Source organism: Simochromis diagramma, unplaced genomic scaffold (genome assembly GCF_900408965.1).
Source record: "Simochromis diagramma unplaced genomic scaffold, fSimDia1.1 OVJJ01000544.1, whole genome shotgun sequence".
Taxonomy (NCBI): Eukaryota; Metazoa; Chordata; class Actinopteri; order Cichliformes; family Cichlidae; genus Simochromis; species Simochromis diagramma.
Genome location: NW_024387370.1, coordinates 122,687 through 143,155, shown reverse-complemented (window position 1 = coordinate 143,155; position 20,469 = coordinate 122,687). Strand labels below are relative to the sequence as shown.

General features: G+C 42.6%; 1 protein-coding gene and 1 long non-coding RNA gene across 6 annotated transcripts in view; both read right to left on the bottom strand.

The window, feature by feature from the left end:
• LOC120718841 overlaps positions 1-20,469 on the bottom strand; it is a 223,853-nt gene that overhangs the window by 198,282 nt on the left and 5,102 nt on the right. The window contains exons 1-4 of one of the 5 annotated variants that reach the window (XM_040007568.1): positions 6,788-7,408; positions 5,122-5,433; positions 4,915-4,989; positions 4,254-4,561 (exon numbers count right to left, since the gene is read on the bottom strand). The exons of 2 other annotated variants lie outside the window; for them this stretch is intronic. In XM_040007568.1, the coding sequence (XP_039863502.1) occupies positions 4,413-4,561; positions 4,915-4,989; positions 5,122-5,433; positions 6,788-6,929 (678 nt within the window). In that variant the 5' untranslated portion in view covers positions 6,930-7,408 and the 3' untranslated portion in view covers positions 4,254-4,412. Of the gene's footprint in view, positions 1-4,253; positions 4,562-4,914; positions 4,990-5,121; positions 5,434-6,787; positions 7,458-20,469 lie in introns of those variants that run through there. 2 more of the 5 variants (XM_040007573.1, XM_040007564.1) reach the window with 2 other exon arrangements.
• On the bottom strand, positions 7,792-20,424 carry LOC120718862. The gene is made up of 4 exons (XR_005692584.1): positions 20,328-20,424; positions 19,391-19,394; positions 18,764-18,773; positions 7,792-7,803 (listed from the first exon to the last, which is right to left on the bottom strand). It is a non-coding gene; the product is annotated as an uncharacterized LOC120718862 (long non-coding RNA).

The window sequence follows — 20,469 nt, the reverse complement described above, 5'->3', positions numbered from 1 at the left end:
AGTTAATATTTCTTTTATGATTTTATATCATGCACTTTTATGCTCATTTAAATGCTTGTTTGCTCTGTACCTGTTGCTTTCCTGTGTATCAGTGACAGCTACCTGCTTGCATACTTAGTACTTGCTTTGGTCCTATTTCTATTATCCTCCTCCTATTCTCTATCTTACTTGTTAAGCACCTTGGCATACCCTTGGTTTTTAAGTGTGCTTTATAAATAAAGTTTATTACTATTATATTATTATTATTATTATCTCTGTGCAGCTAACCTTGGAGGAAACACTGAGGACACCAGAAACATTAGAAGAAATAATAAAATCAAAACAGGAACCAAAACTAAATGAAAACACAAGAATTATAAACTCAGCACATAAAAAAACAAACAAAACAAACAGGCAATATGGCCGTCATATCATAAATGTGTGTTCAGTCTCCTGTAAATGGACAGACTCTGTTTTGAAAAGTGCAAATCAGTCCCAGAACAACAGCAAAGGAGCTTCTGAAGATACTGAAACAGGGACAAGGTATAAGTTTACTTCACAAGGTGGCATGAAGAAGAACACTAATGTGTTCTAAGGTCATCAGTGAGGAAGTGAACAAATAGACAAAAACTGCAGTTTAAAGAAAGCAAAGTCAAGTTAGTAGAGCGACCATCACAAATCTGATCTCAGTTCAGTAAAAATTTATGGAGAGAAGCAAAATTGAACAAAGACTCATAACAGCTGATTCAGTTCCAGCATTTCTGTCAGGAGGACTGGAACAAAATCCCAGAAACTTCCTGTGATTAAATGACTAAGATTCAATTTGAGGAAATGAAGTCATGTGAGTTAAAACTGGTGAACGAGAGTGTTTTACATGGAATCACTTTTCTGCTGTTAAATCTGTGTGTTTGATCCAGTCAGACTCTGATTCTTCTTCAGCAGCGATGCTGGAAATGAAATGAAGCAGCCAAAGCTGCTCAAATGTGATTGGTCAGGAAACACAAACAGAAAGCAGAAATCTTGTCCTGTGATTCCAGATTTGACATATTCAGATACAAAATCTGTTTTTTTCTATCGGAGAGAAAAGAAGGTGACAGAAAGATGAGGCACCGTGACTGATTCATCCTCTATAAACATCCACAGGAAACTGATGGAAACTGTCCAACAACATCAGCGTCCTAATGAGCCGCTGCTAGAAGGACAAAATCCTGACCTGACATCAGTCCAAGTGTCTGGTTAAATGTACTGAAAGGTGTTAAACAACAAGTGCTGCTGGAAGAGTTTTCATGAAGAGAACATTAACACTGTGAATGAGGGATGGACTTTGATTCAGTTTGACACAATCTGTTTTTCTTTCACTTTGAATAAATGTTTTTGTGGGACTGAGGATACATTTGTTTACATTTGGAAGTTTGATGTCATCTGTTCCTCTTGTTTCTGTCTTAAAACAGGATGAAAAATCTGTTTAAACAGAAATAAATAGAATTGAATTTCTGACAGCAGTAAATAAAAATGGTCCCTGAGCTCAGTATGTTTGTGACTCTGAGATGGAGGTGAAACATGTGAAGCTGGGCTGTGGTTTACTGCTCTCTTCCTGTCACAGACACTGTTTGACATCTGTTCATCTGTTGGTTTTTGTTCAGGCTGCAGGGATCATTTCTCACTGTGGGTATCTTGCATATAACAGACGCAATAGTAGGTGGCTGAATGATCAGGTTTAACTTTCTCTATCTCAGTCACACCATTCTGTTTTTCTCAACTGAGAAATCATCTTTCTGAGGATGACCATACCTGACTTACACCAAATCTCTTGTAAATACGCGAATTTCATGTTCTTTCTTCTTGGTACAAAATCCATATTCAGTCCCCATAACACTGTTCAGTCCCCTCCACAGATGAATGAGACCACTTTCTCCAACTCTCCTGGTCAATGTTAACCATCTTGAATCAGCTGTTCTGCTGCCATGGTAACCAGTGCTGTAGAGACACAGACAGACAGATGAAGGTTAGTGTGACAGTGTTTGTTACAGGTTGACTTGTTGGCTCCTGATTGGCTGAAAACACTCACATGAACACAGACAGCAACGAGCAGCAGCTGGGAGGAAAAGCATTTTGTGCAGTGGTGTTTCCTCTGGTGAACCTGGGGAGAAGTGGCGCTCTGATGCAGCTGAGGCCAAACAAGGACGAGCTGTGAGATCAGACGAGGGCCACGTGGTTCTAACAGGTCCTCAAAGCTCCCATCAGCCCCTGCGGCCCACAGATAGACTGCTGCTGCTGATTGACAGCTCAGCTGAAGCTGCTGTGGTTTCATCGTCTTCATTTCAATCTGACAGCAGATCCAAAAATCTGGGTCACATGATGCACAAACACTCAGAAAAATTCATGTTGCTGTGAATTTACTAACACACACTGTTATCTTTGTTTTCTTCTTATCTAACTTTTTGAACATCTTCACCTTTTCTTTGTTTTTGTGAATCAAAATGAATAAATAATATTCACAGCATCTCATTTTTAATTGTTCTGTTTTGTTGACGACAGTTTTAAGACTCATTAAAATGATGATCATCAATTCTAATATCTATAAACAGTAATAAAAACAGGGCTGTGTTTCACGTCAGCTTCAGCTTCATTTATTTGTAGCCATGGTTAGATTTCATTTGCAGCAGGCAGTCATCCACCTTTACACACACATTTACACAACAGTACAAAAGTACTTTTTGATTCATGAAAGAGAAATAAGACAAATGTTGCCTTTGTATCATCTCTGATATGGAAGGGATCATTTGAAGATGTGAGTGAAGGACACAAATATTTGGATCTGGTGTTGTTCTACATTTTAGGACTAAAAGACAGAAGGAAGAAAGTGAAAGTGACTGTGCGAGGGGTTGAAGTCATGAAGTCAAGTGGAGGCCGCTGACTGCTGTTACTTTCTGCTGTACAGGTTCAACAGGGACTCACAGTCAGCCTGCTAGAACATTTGGATGAAGAGAAAAAGGAGGAAAAAGACTTTGAGGGAAAAATCCAATAAGATCAGCATGTTTTTAATGTGGGAATACAACAGTTTCCTCCACCATGACACACACTGGAGCCTCTTTTTGCTCACAGCTTCACTGTTTGTCTCAAAGTTCAGTTTGGAGGCCAAAATTGTTGCAACACATTTGTAAGTTTGCACTAATTTCACTGTGTGACCCTTAATGGATGTAATGAAAGAATCAGTCAGTGAAATATGAAGCTGTGCTGTAAGTTTGGAGGAGAAAAGTGTCTGAGTGACTTTAATGAGGTGAACACATGAATACAGAGCACTGACTGACACGTACAGACTCCTTTAATGAGTCGCACACATTTTTGTGACTTCATGAAATGTCAAAAATGACACAACACACAACAAGCTGCGAGCACATTATTGTCTGTTTGCTGTTTGTGTGCTTTGTTTGCTGTTATGATAGCAGGCATACAGCCATGTTCTCAATGTCTCAGCTATCATTGATTATTGCTGCTTTTCCTCTTCTATTAGGCACTTCAACTCAATGAATGACACACAGAAAGATTTCATGACTGTGTTCTTCAAAATAAGGAGAATATGTTATCTGCATCTGAATGACTCATGTTGCCTTGTTTCTACTTTGTTTGCATATTTCTGCTTGTTGGAAAGGATTTTCTGAATCATTCAGTAGTTTTTGTAATAATAACGACATTTAGCAAGACTTCAAAATGATTCTCCAACATTTGCTGTTCAGACTTGATCTGTTCTTACGTGTGTGATATCCAGAATGAAAAACTCAGCTCAGGTAATAAAATGGGAGCTGAGCAGACTGCAGGGGCTTCATGGTCTCTCCTTTGATTCCATTAAAGTTCATTTGTCAGCTCTGAGTTGAGGATTTGAGCTGTTTCTCTCACAGGTGAAGAACACAGATCCTTCCTGGAATCATTCTTGAAGCAGAGTTCATGCTTGTAACTGTCATTGTGTTATTAAAGTGAAAAGCCACAGCTAACGGTGTGGAGGCTGCAGAGCAGAAACCCACACAGCCCGTCTGCTGCAGGAGAGCAAGTTTGGATACAGTCAGTTTTGTGCTTCACTCACACGGGTTGTTGTTGATCACACAATGAAAGTAGAATCAAACTCTTCATCTTCAAATCTTTATTATTCACACAAACACAACTACACTGTTTGACATTTGAAAATCAAACAAAAACTTGTGATAAAAATATTCCTGATGGTTTTTGTTACTACAATAAAAGTCACAATAAGTACAAAAAGAATTCTAACTCAGAGCAACAATACATGTAAAGATGTATTTATTTCAGATGATCTTCTAACTGTTGAAGAAAAAGGCAAAATAAGCACAACACATCATAACTAACATTTGTGATCAAAGTGATGAATGAGATGAATTGATGAGATGTGATGGTGAGAAAAGGCGAGCAGGAAACAGTCAGTCAGCATGTGTGCAGTTGGTGGACGCTCCCTTGTTTGTGAGCATCATCAGCAGAGAGAGTCCACAGCAGTACACCAGACTCTTCACTATCAGCACTGTGTACAGCAGGCAGAGCAGCTTCACCCTGCACTGAGACTGGAAGGACACTGAAGGACAGACAGACACAAAGAGACAGACAGACAGTCGGGTTATTCCTCTCAGATCAAGGAGAAAAAGTCCAAATAGAAACAGTCACAGCTTCTTCTTCAAGTGGATGAATTGATGTAGTGTTTGTGTCCACTTGGGGGCAGAAGAACTCCACAAGCAGCTAACAAACTGATCTCTGACATATTATGGTCTGTCTGCTGTTTGGTGCTGAGCAGCTAGTGTACAGTGGCTTTATCAGAGCTTGTTGGATGAAGATTTGATCAATTAGTGCAACTTTAAGAGCCTAAACTTGTTCCAGCTCCCTCATTGGACATTGGAGCTGTCCATGCAGAGAGGCAGCAGGTGATCTTACAGTCAGCTGGCTGCAGAGCTGGCAGGTCTGCTGGCTCTCTCTCTGGAGGACAGGAGGCTGCTGGAGCTGGAAGCTCTGAAACAGAAAAGGAGTCAAATGTTTGGAGCTGCAGTGAGAAATGTCAGTCCTCTGCTGCTCTGCTCTCTTTGACAGCATCTCCACATGAAGCTGAATCACTGCTGAACACAGTCACCAAGCCTTCATTACCTTGTTGTGTTTGGGCCTCCACTGTGCCCCCCTCGTGCTTCACCCAGCAGCTGTATTTATATGTGTCAGAATGGCTCCCATCAACCATCCTGATGGCAATGGTGCGTCCCGCCTCTCTGAGCTCCAGCTGCTCTCCCTCAGCAGGGGGCAGCTCCTCCGCTTCTCCGCCGTTCTTCTTCTGTCTTTTCCAGGAGAACTGGACCAGAGGAGGAAACATGGCTGAGGCCACACACAGCAGGGAGCTGTTCCCCTCCAGGTGGGCTCTGGATGCTGCTGGGTACACGCTCACCACGGGCTTCACTACCTGCTCATCTGAAGTTTGACAGCAGCAACAAGCAGCACAGACACACATTCACACAGTCAGCAGCAGCTTCCAGCACTGCACTGCATTCAGTCTGATCCTGGAAACTACATGGACTCTGATCACTAAACTACTCATCAATACAGCACAAAGTTCACTACATACACTGGATTCAGCTTCATATCAAACACAGTCATCACCTCATGTCATCATGGCTCACACGAGGAACACTCAGCATGTTTTTAATATTAAATTAAATTCAGTTTAATTCGTCATGTGTTTGCTTTTTATTGTTTTATAGAAATTTAGTTCAGTCCAATTTTAAAATATTTACATTTGTCTTTATACAAGTGAAAATATATTTTTCTTATTAGTCCTTAGACACGAGTTCTAACAGAGATCCTCTTCTGCCCAAAAATAAATTCATCTTCTTTCATATTGTTTTGTACTATTAATAAAATTAAATATCATTTCACAAAATTCAGTTCAGCAGATAAAATTTCCATTCTTCTTGTCTTTGATATATTTTACCATAAAGACCATATTTGTCTTTCAGACTAATTTATTCTTAAAATTTTGTGTAAAAATTGGAAAAGTAACGCAGTGATTATTTTAATTTATGTTTTTATTCAAATAAAAAACTGTAGCAACTATTTTAAAACACTAAAACTGAAATGTTGAATAAAACGTTTTCAATAATATGAGATATACTTCATGATATTTTTAGTCATAAAATACAAATTATTTGACAAAGTATATTTAATAAAAATTTGTCTTGAAAAGTATTTTGGAAAGTTTAAGTATTATTAACTTTTTATTGTCACGTACAAATCCACACACACGACTTCATCTCAGAAATAAATATCAGAGTTTAACGATGTCAAATTCATCCTAAATTTATCTGTCATATCATTTCTGAGTTTTCTAATCAGTATCTGTTTTTATAATTCTATTTACCTTTTTGAAGCAGCTACATGAATGTTTGACTATTAAAAAATATTTGTTCCTCAACATAAAGCAAATATTTCCTGAAACCATATTTGTTGTTAATCTATATTAATTTAATTTTAACATCAAATATGATCTTGTGTTAAAAACCAGCAGAATCACTGAGAGGATCAAATCCTAAATATTTGTAACATCACTAATATTTGCAGAAATAAAGAATAACTTTAGTTGTTCAGTGAGATTTCAACATGTTTTCAGAGATTATTGAGCTTTTCTTATGTAACAATGGCTGCAGATGAATTCTCTACTAATGATGAAAAACTAACATGTAAAGCCTGAAGCAGCAGAAACTGACTTTAAACACATTTTCAGCTTCTACAATAAAACAACTGAAGGAAAATAAATGTTTGTTCTTACCTGTTACAGACAGTTTAGTTCCAGAGCCAAAGATGAAGTACCATCCTGTTCCTCCCACAGTGAGACAGACTGGTACAAAAACCTGTCTGCTGTTGAACGTGTCAGCTGAGGTGAATGAGTCCAAATGAGGAAGCAGGATCATATTTCAGCTCCATGATGTGTTTCTCTAATGTTCATATCAACATGACTGTCTCTTCTTCTCTTTTCTTTTAGCCACACTAGCAGCACGGCTCTGATCTTAATGTCAGTCTGTTGGTCAGTCCACTACTTTAGTCCACATGAAAATAGAAAATCACTATATAAGCACCAGTCCATTTATCCCATCAATGATGCACCACTACAATGAAACATGCTGCTGATAGTATCATGGTTTGGCCCATCTGGCTCACCATCATTAATCACACAATCAATTTTGAATTCTAGCAGCAAATTGTAAAGAAAACTATCAGAACATCTGTCTGTGAACTGAATCTCAGGAGAAAGTGGGCCATGCAGCACCACAATGACACAAACCAGTCACGTTTGTTTTCTTTGTTCCAAATAATGGTGAAAGAAAAATAATCCAGTGAATCCAGCGAGTGATGTGATGAGTCTCTGATGTCTTTCTGATGTGGTTTTGTTGCGTCCTTCAAACCACACCTGGTGTATTTTAGAAGAGAAACATGTTGGTCTGCACAGGCTCTTCTATTTCCAACACTGACAGGATTTCCTTTGCTGTTTCTTCTGTCCTGCACATTTTCCTCTGTCTGGGCGAGTCCCCTCACCCACACCGGCTCTGAACTCTACATTGCCTGCTGGGTAAGATCAGCTTAACTATAAATCAGCTGCGCGGACCTCCATTGGTCCAGTGGATCTCCACTTTGTAGTGTGTATATGCTTGTGTGTGGTACCGTGTGTGACTGGTGTGTGTTTGTTACCTTTGTGGTGGGAGCCTTTCTCGGCAGCCTCACAGGTTTCTGTTGCCCCGATCCAAAATGGAAAATCTCTCCTGCAGTGACGTGCTGCTGGCGCCATGTCTCGCGGGCCGCACACTCGGTGCACACCTAGGGTCCTGCAGCCAGCATGAATATTGCCCGCGGCCTTGCAGGTGTCCAGTATGTCCTGCTGTGGATCACCTGCCCAGTGTGTGGGAGTTCTCTGGTGGACATGGAGCTGTTCTCACAGTCTTGCAGGTTTGTGCTCGGTGCCCTCTCCATGCTCGCTGTTGTAAGCTGTGTTCCCTCTGGGAACATGCCATGCAGACCAGGGAAGCTCCACAGTCCTGAATATTGCCGGCACATACCAGAGAGGCTCGTGCTCGCTTTTTTTTACTCTAAACGTGCCCGCTAACCACTTCCCAACGTGCCTAAGGTTAATGCAGGGAAGGTGGATGCCTCACAGGCAATGGTGGCGTGTTCTCCATTTGATGTGTAGCCAGCTTCCTCTCTCGGCAGACCTTCCCTTACGCTCCAGGCAGCGGCGACTGGAGGACAGCTATCAGGAGGAGGCAGCAGAAGTCTTGGCAGAAGAGAATATTCATGCTAATGGACATCATCCCAGTGGGCCCTGGTGTTGGTAAAAGAAAATACAAATCAAAGTTACTGTCGTATAAAATATGATCAAGGTTTAGAGAAAGTTCAGAGAATAAGATCCACAGCTCGTCTGGTGTCACAGTTACACATCCTCATCTTTCAGAACAAGAAATCAGCCTTCAAGGAGGGTTTGAAACAGTTGCATTCAATAACACAGATCATTTCTTAGAATGTACATTCAGATATATTTATAAGATAAAGTTTAACCTGCACAAAAAGTTCAAAAATGGACTGGTTCTTATAGAGCACTTTTCTACTCAATCTGAACACTCAAAGCGTTTTACACAACTTCTACATTCACCTTTTTCTAAGCTGCTTCCTATCTAACAGTCACACTCCGATGGATGCATCAGAGAGCAACAGAAGTTAGTATTTTGCACGAGGATATTTGGCTTGCAGACTGGGATCAAACCAAAAAGCTTCTGGTTAGTAGGTGACCTGCTCTACTACCTGAGCTACAGCCACCCCAAACCATGCAAGTTTTCAGCTTTTCTTCATCTGTTGCAGCTTCAGTCTTATTTTTGGTTTATCAATTAAACTAATAAAATTAATCTTACAGCAATGAGTCTTTGTCCTTTTAATAACTATTAATTTATTAGATTTATATTTCCTGGGGTGTTATTCCCAGGAAATGTTATCATCTCAGCATCTCCGACTTTGTTGTGTCCAGTGTGTTCTGTTTTGCTTCCTCCTGTGTCTCGTCAGGTCTAATTACGTTCATTTGTGTCTCCCTCTTTTTGTGCTTTTCCCTCGTTCCCCTCTGTGTATTTATTGTGTGTGTTTGCCTTTGTTCCTTGTTGGATTGTCTGCGTTTCCTCCACTAATCTTCCCCTGTAGTTTTTGAAAATATTTCATCCGAGAAGCTTCTTCAGTTCTGAGAGCAAATGGTGGAGAGTCCCAGAGTTTTAAGCCCTGTTGGGAGTGGGACTCTCCACCATTTGACCCTAGAACTGAAGAAGCTTCTTGGATGAGAGGTGAAACATCTTCAAGCAACTTAAAGACGTCCAGATGTTTTTTTTCAAGTGTCTTAGAGTATGATGACCTGAATGACAGAGAACCTTCACAGACATATTGGCGAGAAAGAGCCCCGCCCAGGCCACAGACATGTTGGACACCCTCATGTCTGTGTTCTGTGCTGAGTGGAAATCCAGGTCTTCTTGATATTTTCCCTAACATGGCAAAAAATTACAAAACCAGTTTGCAGGTTCGCATGTTGGTCTGCGATCAATCATCTCTGCTGGAATCTGAGGCTCTGAGCCTAAACTTTTTACTGCTGGTAGTGATGTGTTGTTGTCAGTGTTGGTCAAGTTACTTGAAAAAAGTAATCAGTAACTAATTACTGATTACTTCCCCAAAAAAGTAATAAATTACTTTACTGATTACTTATTTTCAAAAGTAATTAATTACTTAGTTACTTAGTTATTTAGTTACTTTTTAAAAACACGATTTACAACCTGAATAGGTGATAAAGCGATAGATCTTTCAGCCCAATTCTACTTTTTCTACATAATCCATCATACAAAATGTAATTGTAGCGGTAGTCTACTGTTCCCATAAGGCTGTGTGTGGGGGAAGCTTCCGGGTTACGAGTAAAGTTGGAAAATATCACCCGAACACGCTGCGTCCAGTGTCATCATTTATACGTGGTGTCAGAAGTGCGAACGGCGGTCTCCACAGTTGTTTTTTTTTTTTTTTTTTTTTTGAGTACAGTACCGTGCAGTTAACTGCGAGAGAAGTTTTCGCATCGGTAACCCGAACAAGACCGGCATGCAGGTGAAGCGCGGCCGAGGCTGTGACCGGCGCTAGCAACAGGGCGCGCGTGTGCGCGCGCGCGGTCGAGCACGAGCCTCACATGTCGGAGGGAGGAGACGGGGTCGGCGCACCGGAAAGCTTGGATTCTGAACGCGAGGAAGCCAGGGATCCACACGTCACGATGGCGACCACGGTACAAATAACACCCCCAGAAACATTTGACTTTTCTTATCCTGCCGAATGGCCAAAGTGGATCAGAAGGTTCGAAAGACTTCACATTGCAACCGCTCTTGATAACAAATCAGACGAGTATCAAGTTAACGCACTCCTGTACGTTATGGGAGACGCTGCTGCTGATGTTTTGGCAGTTTTACCACTGTGCGATGCAGATAAAAAGAAATATGCAACTGTCAAAGAGGCATTTGACAAACATTACGTAGGAAAACATAACGTAATTTTTGAAAGAGCACAGTTTAACTACAGACGGCAACAGGTTGGGGAAAGTACAGAGTCGTTCATAACTGCTGTGCACAAACTTGCAGAAAATTGTGCATTTGGAGCACTCAAAGACGAACTCATAAGGGACAGAATTGTAGTGGCATAAAAGACAAAAGACTGTCCGAGCTGCTGCAAATGGACTCAGAGTTGACTCTTGCTAAAGCCATTGAGAAAGTTAGGCAGAGCGAAACGGTAAAGAAACAACAATCAATACTGTCAGCAAAAGGCATTGAGGCTGATCCCAACAAGGTAACAGCAATCCAGCAGCTGCCACAGCCTCAGAGTGCGGCAGATATGCGCCGTCTCATGGGCATGGCCAACTATCTTGCCAAGTTTATGCCACAACTAGCCACAATCACCACACCATTAAAGGAACTGCTAAAAGACAGAAACGAGTGGATATGGGCGGAGCCACAGGAAACAGTGTTTAGGAGACTAAAAGGGATATTAAGCTCTCCGGAAGTGCTCGCTCAGTACTCCAACTCAGCAGATACACGAGTCGCTGCAGATGCATCGCCATACGCCATATGGTATCGGGGCTGTTCGACCAGTCACATACATCTCAAGAGGTCTCACAGACACAGAGAAACGCTACGCGCAGATAGAAAAGGAGGCGCTCGCTGTAACGTGGGCGTGTGAACGACTGTCATCTTATCTCATGGGCCTACAGTTCACTCTAATCACAGATCACAAAGCCCTGGTCCTCTTCTGAGCACAAGAGGCCTGGACGACCTGCCTCCACGCATCCTGAGATTCCTCCTCAGGCTGCTGCGCTTTAATTTCACCATTGTCCATGTTCCAGGGAAGAACCTCATCACCGCTGATGCTCTCTCACGAGCACCGCTGGCGGGGCCTCCTTCTGCTGAGGATCTTCAGCTGGAAAAAGAGGTGGAGGTTTTCGTGGACGGTGTAGTTTCCCATCTCCCAGCCACAGATAAAAGGGTGGAGGAGATTAAGTTGGCGCAGGAAATGGATGACCTGTGTAGAAAGGTGGTGTATCAATGTGGGACAGGCTGGCCAGAAAAAGGTAAACTAGATCCAGAGTTAAAGGAGTACTGGCAATACAGACTGGACTTCAATGTGGTCCATGGCCTTCTCATGAAAGGGGAGAGACTTGTGATACCACCTCAAATGAGAGCGGAGGTTTTGTCACGTTTGCATGAAGGCCACCAGGGCGTTTCAACATGCAGGGCCAGAACAAAAGAGTCGGTGTGGTGGCCGGGCATCTCAACCCAAATATGTCAGATGGTAGACAAGTGCGAAACATGTCAAAAACACAGGTTACAGTGCCGTGAACCAATGCTGGCGACTCCTGTTCCTGACCGCCCATGGCAAAAAGTCGGCATGGATCTGTTCGAGTGGTCAAAGAAACATTTCCAAAGAAACAGCAGAGGTCACTATTAATGCTATAAAAGAGGCCTTTGCAAGACATGGCGTTGCCGAGACTGTCGTATCGGATAACGGGCCGCAATTTTCATCAGAACAGTTCAAGCGCTTTGCCAAAGAGTATCAGTTCACACATGAAACGAGCAGCCCCAGGTACCCCCGAGCCAATGGGGAGGCAGAACGCGCTGTTCGTACTATTAAAGACTTGTGGAAAAAGGACTGTAACTACACCAGAGCACTGCTAGCATACAGGGCCACCCCACTGGAACATGGGCTCTCGCCAGCGCAGTTGCTTATGGGGAGACACCTGCGGACCACGCTGCCACAAGCTGTGGCAAAGCTGGTGCCAAAGTGGCCTGACCTACAGGCTTTTCGCAAAAAAGATGAGGAGGGGAGGCGTGAGCAGGCAAAACACTACAACCGCAGACATAGAGTCAGACCACTTCTGGAACTATTGTCAGGACAGAAAGTGTGGATTACCACTGAAGGAACTACTGGAGCAGTAGTTGGACCTGCCCGTGCTCCCAGATCCTATGTGGTAGAGACAGACAGGGGTTTTCTGAGGAGAAATAAGAGCCACCTCAGACCAACAGGGACTATTACCAGATCTGGTCGAGTGGTGAGACCTCCTGAAAGACTGGATGTGTAATTCTCTGAAGTTATCCATTCATGCCCTATTCAAAGCTGGGTTAAGCTGTTAGAGATGTTTATAATAATGTGTTTCATTTAAATGTAAGTGAACAAATGGGGGACGTGTATAATTTTCACGTTTCATGATGCTCCCCATTTCTGTTCTAGTGAGCTGTTAGAGTTGTTATGAAGTATGTCTTTAGCTAAAAGGAGGAGGTGTAGCGGTAGACTACTGTTCCCATAAGGCTGTGTGTGGGGGAACTTCCGGGTTACGAGTAAAGTTGGGAAACATCACCCGAACACGCTGCGTCCAGTGTCATCATTTATACGGTAATCAAATGGAAAAGTCTCTTTTTAAAACTAGTTTTATTAGTTTTAATATTTTAACTTTATGCATCAAGCAAAAATTTAATTATATGCAACATTCTCTGACTGGAAGAAATTTGTTTAATATTTAAACCTATTTTCTGCACATTCCAGCACATAAAATATATATATTTTTTGTGTTAACACTCACTCTTTCAAATAGATGCAAGTAAAACACATCAGAAAATAAATAAAGTCAAAGACTAGCGGTCCTTTTGCTCTATTTTCACCTGTAAAGCAGGAGTAGGGTAGGCGGAGGTCTGAGCGACCCAGGATCCCTGAGCAGTTATGAATTATATTATTATTGTATGTATATTTGGTGTTGCTGTCCTTCTCCCTGTTTGCGTGTGTGTGTGTTTTGGCGGGCGCCTTCAGGCCTGGTGGGTGTGGCCCTGCTGGCGGTCTGGCCACACCCGAAGCCACACACCTGCTGCTGATCAGGCCTCGTCGGGGGAGCTACTTAGGAGAGTCTTGGAAGGAGACTTGGGATGATTGCTTGAGACTCCACGTTAGTCACCCAGTTGTGCTTGGTTAGTGTGTGTGTATGCCCGCAGTTGTATGTGTCCTGCTTCTATTGTGTCCCCAGGAGAGGGGTGGAGTGCCAGACAGTCAAAGTCAAAGTCAAGTCAAAGTCAACTTTATTGTCAATTCTGCCACATGTACAGGACATACAGAGAATAGAAACTACGTTACTCTCAATCCCTAGATAAAAAAGCAAATGAACATTTAAATATAAGAGTGATTAAAAAATGCAGGTAAAATAATTAAAAAGTAAAAATTTAAATAAATAAATACAATACAATTTTACATATAACAAGAAAGCTATACAATATACAATATACAATATAAGGGTAAATGACATTGGGTGTAAACCAGGCAGAGTAGTGCAAATAGGCAAATAGTGCAAATGGAGATTTAGTAATGTACGGTAAGAGATAGTGTAACAACAAAGTCTTATGAGGTAATGGCAGTCCAATGCTCCACAAAGTGACTGGTAACTGGTGCAGGCCAGTGAGTGAGTCAGAGTGTGTGTGTGTGTGTGTGTGACAGAGTTCAGTGAGACCGTGGAGGAGAGAGGGGAGAGGGGGCAGAATCGGGAGGGAGTTAAGCTTCCTGACAGGCTGATGGATGAAGCTGTCCTTCAGCCTGCTGGTCCTGGCCTGGAGACTCCGCAGTCTCCTCCCTGACGGCAGCAGCTTGAAGAAGCTTTGCATTGGGTGCGTGGGATCAGCCGCTATGCAAAGGGCTTTTTTAGTGAGACGGGTGCTGTAAATGTCCTGGAGGGAGGGGAGAGAGACACCAATGATCCTCTCTGCAGCTCTCACTATGCGTTGGAGGGTTCTATGACAGGACGCATTGCAGGCTCCAAACCACACAGTGATGCAGCTCGACAGGATGCTCTCGATGGTGCCTCTGTAGAAAGTGTGCATGAGGGGGGCTGGTGCTCCTGCTCTTCTTAGTTTGCGGAGAAAGAAGAGACGCTGCTGTGATTTCTTGGCCAGTGCTGTGGTGTTGTACGTCCAGGAGAGATCCTCTGTGATGTGCACACCCAAGCACTTGGTGCTGCTCACTCTCTCCACAGACGCTCCGTCAATGGTCAGAGGAGCATGTTGGGTGTGCATTCTCCTGAAGTCCACAACAATCTCCTTCGTCTTCTCCACATTCAGAGAGAGATTGTTGTCAGCACACCACGTGGCCAGGCGTCTCACCTCACTTCTGTAGTCGGTCTCATCCCTGTTGCTAATGAGACCCACCACCGTTGTGTCGTCCGCAAACTTGATGAAGAGGTTGGAGCTGTATGATGGAGTGCAGTCATGGGTCAGCAGAGTGAAGAGGAGGGGGCTCAGCACACATCCCTGCGGGGCCCCCGTGTTTAAAATGATGGTGCTGGATGTGTTACTGCCGACCCGTACTGTTTGAGGTCTTCCGGTGAGGAAATCCAACAGCCAGTTGCACAGTGAGGTGTTGAGCCCCAGCTGGACCAGTTTTTGAGTGAGCTGTTGGGGGATTATAGTGTTGAATGCTGAACTGAAATCTATGAACAGCATTCGAACATATGAGTCTTTTTTGTCCAGGTGTGTGAGTGCCGAGTGGAGTGCAGTGGAGATGGCATCATCGGTTGAGCGGTTTGGCCGATACGCAAACTGGAAGGGATCCAGGGAGGGGGGCAGGACAGTCTTGATGTGTTGCATGACTAGTCGTTCGAAGCACTTCATCAGGATGGGAGTAAGTGCAACAGGACGGTAGTCATTAAAGCAGGAGGGAGATGACTTTTTTGGAACCGGAATGATTGTGGTGGCTTTAAAACATGTGGGGACGACAGCCTGGATGAGTGATATGTTGAAGATGTCTGTGAAGACATCAGTGAGTTCCACTGCACAGTCTCTCAGTACACGACCAGGAATGTTGTCAGGACCCGGAGCTTTACGTGCATTGATCCTGCTGAGGGATCTCCTCACGCTGTCCGGGGACAGAGTCATCACCTGGTCACCAGGAGGGGGTGGGGTCTTCTGTGCAGTGGTGCTGTTTTGGACTTCAAAGCGAGCAAAGAAAGTGTTCAGCTCGTTCAGCACGGGGAGTGCTGAGACACGGGAGCGGAGAGCACAAACACTGGGAGAAGACACGACACGGGAGTCTGGGAAAGCACGGGGATTTATTGTTGTTTAGTTTCATACACTGTAAATAAACGCACTGTTTACACACAGAGCACCGCGCCTGGGTCCTCCTTCCCTACACCCCCACGGTCTGCCAGCCAGACCGTGACAATATTGTCCATTGTTGATCTGCACACAGCTGTTGTCACGAACGTCGCACTCGCTTACGTCACTGTCATGAGACATTCTCGCAAAAAATCACTGTTTTAGTAACGCAGTAACGCAGCGTTCCTACGGGAAAGTAATGGTAATCTAATTACCGTTTTTGCAATAGTAATCCCTTACTTTACTCGTTACTTGAAAAAAGTAATCGGATTGCAGTAACGCGTTAAAAGTAACGCGTTACTGCCCATCTCTGGTTGTTGTTACCTGTTTATGACAAATAAAAAACTTGAATCCTCTCCTACTGGAGATCTTCACATTTTGTCCATCCAATTAAGTTGTTGACATCTAATCATACAATGTGCCCCCCACCTTATCATCTATTTCTAACTTTTTTTAAAAAGTTTGCTTAAAGACCTTATGTCACGAGCTGCAGGGGGCAGACCGTGTGGAGAGAGTAGAGGACCCAAGCGCAGACAGAGGCAAGGAGACAAAACTGGACTTAACGAAAAGCGAACCTTTATTTAGGGCTGAAAATTCACAAAAATGCAAAACTGAGGGAAAACCTGAACATAACCTGGGAAACTAGGACTCTCACTGTGACTTCATAACTTACTGTGACCTGACTGCAAAACTGTGACAAGAGGTACATACAGAAGGAAACACAGACAACGCGACACTGAACACAGGAAGACTGAGGACTTAAATACACACATGAGGTGATCAGGGGAAGTGGAGACACATGAGGACACAGCTGGAATGAAACATAATGACACAGGGGAGAGTAAAACTAACCACACGAACACAGAACATAAGACCCTTTTCAAAATTAAATAGAGAACATGAAGACTTAGACACGACAACAAAAGCTTAACAGACCTAAAACACATGAGACTGGACAAGGAACCACAAACAGAAACCATGGAGTTAGATGATATATAATCACTAACCTAAACCTCCACTAAACCCAAAATAAGAATAAACACACAAACTTATATTCACCAAACTAACATGAAAACGTCAAACCTACAAAATAAAACTCAAAACACTGGGTCAGAGACCGAGCCTGTGACACCTTCATTACATTTCCTTCATTTCTGTAATATTCTTAACACAGACAATTCTATTACATACACATGAAAATATGCTTCACATCATGTTTTATGCAGTTTATGCAACCTTACTTCCATCAGGACATTTTCACAAGAACATTCATTTTGGCATTGTCCTTTTTTACTCCAGTTACACACAAACACATTCTTTTACTGTTTATCAACCACAGTTCACTCAATATGAATTTCTTTTAAATAAATCATATACAGTGGAACCCCAACTTACGAAGTTAATTCGTTCCAGAGGGTCTTTCGTAGGTCAAATTTTTCATAAGTCGAAGCACCTTTTTCCATCGCCTTTTGAGTGAGGCGGTGCTGGCTGCAGACGAAGTTCTTGGTGGAGGAGGAGGTGGCGGAGGTTGAAGGAAGCATACGTATGCATGTGTAACCCAGCTGGAGAAACGGGTAAAAATAAGATGAGCTTTATAAGGTATTTGTTTAGTTTCAGGATCATTCTTTTATTTCTTTTATTTTATTGTCACAAGAAGTGAAAAATGTGTTTATTTCCACTCTTCCTGCTGTGCCTAGCAGGAGCTTTTATTTTGAAGGTTAACAGGTAGTTGTGTGTTTTAACATGGCGTATTGATACCAGCCATTCGAGGAAAAGAAAAATCTGAAGCTATCTTGATTAGCAGCAGAAACTGCCGCGGTTACGGAAGCAAGGCTTCATAAAAGTTGTCAAAGAGTGTTCAGAAGTTATCGGCTAACATTTCAATAGTGAGTTGAATGTTAGACAGAGCTGCCGAAATCAGCAGAGGTGGCGGCTAAGTTAATAGTGTTCCACGTGTCTCGAGTACTACAATTTTTCAGGATGTCAGGTCTTTTGGTGAGCTTTGAGCTCCACGAGAAAAGACCAGTGATTCCAATTGATGGCGAGCCTCCCAGTGTGATTTCCAGGATCCAGATCTGCACAACCAGTCAGACGACCAATGGTTTATCTGGTTTCTGGTAGGATTCCACCAGTCACCCCGGCTGGCAACAGTGAACGGATAAAAAGAGTGCACTCTAGACTATAAAAACACTAAGTGTGAAACTTCACCCTTTTTTTGCTGACTGACAGATCATTGCAGATCATTCCCTCATTCGATCTGTGTTTTGACTTGACTGACCCTCTACTCTATAAACTCTGAGGAACAAACTGAACTATAAGGCTGCAACCTGGCAAATACTTTCAAAGGGACAATTTTCAATTTTTATTTTAAGGGCCCTAGTTGTTGTTTTGCTGTGAAACTGTTATTGTCAAAGTCACAGTTAACTGAAATTTCTGTGTGTTATGATTATTCGCACTGATGTCCAGCTCCTCCCCGAATCTAGAGTGAGGTGTACTTACCCAGGAGTGGGTTACACATGCATACATACGTACGTGTACATGTACATAACATTATGGAATTTAATTAATTTTTTTTTCTTTATCTATGTCGTTACGCGGGCATTTTGCCGTACCACGGGCAGAAATATTGCCGTTAAGTGCCTTCGTAACTTGAACTTTTCATTAAATGGGGTCTTCGTAAGCCGGGGTTCCACTATTATAAAAGTCAGAGATTAAGAAACCGGTGCCTGCGTGTCTCACAACACACACACACACACACACACACCAAGGACAAACTCTCAGAGGCTTAATTTTCAGGATCATAATACTGGTTAACTTAAACATATTTATATTTAATATTCTGATCTGTATGGTGCAATTATGCATAATTAATCTTCAGTAAGATCACATATAAGTTATGGTTCTGTGTTTAAAGTTTACAACACTTGATGCTGTTTCCCTGATTCAGAATCACTTGAAAGATGAGTTGATGACATTTCTTATCTCCCTGCATTCCTACAGACAAGATTATTTGCTTTTAACATATTTGGAGAATATTAAATGAAAATTGCTGTATTTTAGCCTCCTGTCACCACACCCTCTCAGCTGTAATAACAGGTGGCAGCGGGGGGGGGGGTCGGGGGGCTTCAATCTCTTTCTACCCCCAGGTCACATGACACTTTGCCAGCAGCATCATGCTGTGGTGGTGTTTTGCTACATGAGGCTGAGGTATACTTCACAAGGTGGCATGAAGAAGAACACTAATGTGGTTGTAGTGCAGAAAATCCCAGCCAGGACGAGGACAACAAGTACAACTTAAATGGTAAATGGCCTGTATTTGTATAGGGCTTTACTTAGTCCCGTGGACCCCAAAGCGTTTTACACTACATTCAGTCATCCACACATTCACTCACTGCTGATAGCAGCTACATTGTACCACAGCTGACCTGGGGCACTGACAGAGGCTCTGTAGGTGGAAGCAGCAGGTCTGACTCTGCAGTTTTCCTGCAGGAAAACCACCAGTTTGCTCAGGTTGTCTTTCAGGACACTTCTGTTGGCTTTTCATCTCCTTCCTGTTTACTTTCAGTCAGAGACTAATTCATGTAAAACTCATGTTTGTTCTGAAAGCTGAAGGAGGCTCAGACCACATATCTTAATACAAGCTGCTTGTTCAGGACGACATGTTTCCTAAATTCTCTCTGTGAGGATAAAGCACGACTAACAGGACTTAAAACCAAAGAGGGAATTAAAACCTTTCAACATCATGAACAGAAACACTAAATGTACAACATTTCCTTACTAGCAGGACTTGCAGACAGTGGGAAGGAGCAGCTCTGTTTTTCAGGGAACAAACCTCTGACACAACCAGGTCAGGGCGGCCATGACCTGCTGGGTTTGGACAATTTCAGAACCAACTAGATGGAAATGTGTCCAACAAAATCAGCGTCCTAATGAGCCGCTGCTAGAAGGACAAAATCCTGACCTGACATCAGTCCAAGTGTCTGGTTAAATGTACTGAAAGGTGTTAAACAACAAGTGCTGCTGGAAGAGTTTTCATGAAGAGAACATTAACACTGTGAATGAGGGATGGACTTTGATTCAGTTTGACACAATCTGTTTTTCTTTCACTTTGAATAAATGTTTTTGTGGGACTGAGGATACATTTGTTTACATTTGGAAGTTTGATGTCATCTGTTCCTCTTGTTTCTGTCTTAAAACAGGATGAAAAATCTGTTTAAACAGAAATAAATAGAATAGAATTTCTGACAGCAGTAAATAAAAATGGTCCCTGAGCTCAGTATGTTTGTGACTCTGAGATGGAGGTGAAACATGTGAAGCTGGGCTGTGGTTTACTGCTCTCTTCCTGTCACAGACACTGTTTGACATCTGTTCATCTGTTGGTTTTTGTTCAGGCTGCAGGGATCATTTCTCACTGTGGGGAGCTTTCTTCTCACAGGCGCAGTAGTAGGTGGCTGAATGATCAGGTTTAATTTTGTTTATCTTCAACTCACAGCTGTTCTGTTTATTCATGGATGAGAAATCATCTTTCTGAGGATGACCATAACCTTTGTTAAGCGTGCAGCTACCTCTCTTAGGCATATACCCAATCACTCTGAAAGTTCCTGTTTCTTTCTTTTGATACCACCATACGTCATTGACATCACACTGTTCAGTCCCTCCACAGCTGAAGGAGACACTTTGTCCAACTCTCCTGGTCAATGTTAAATCGTCCTGAATCAGCTGTTCTGCTGCCATGGTAACCAGTGCTGTAGAGACACAGACAGATAGATGAAGGTTAGTG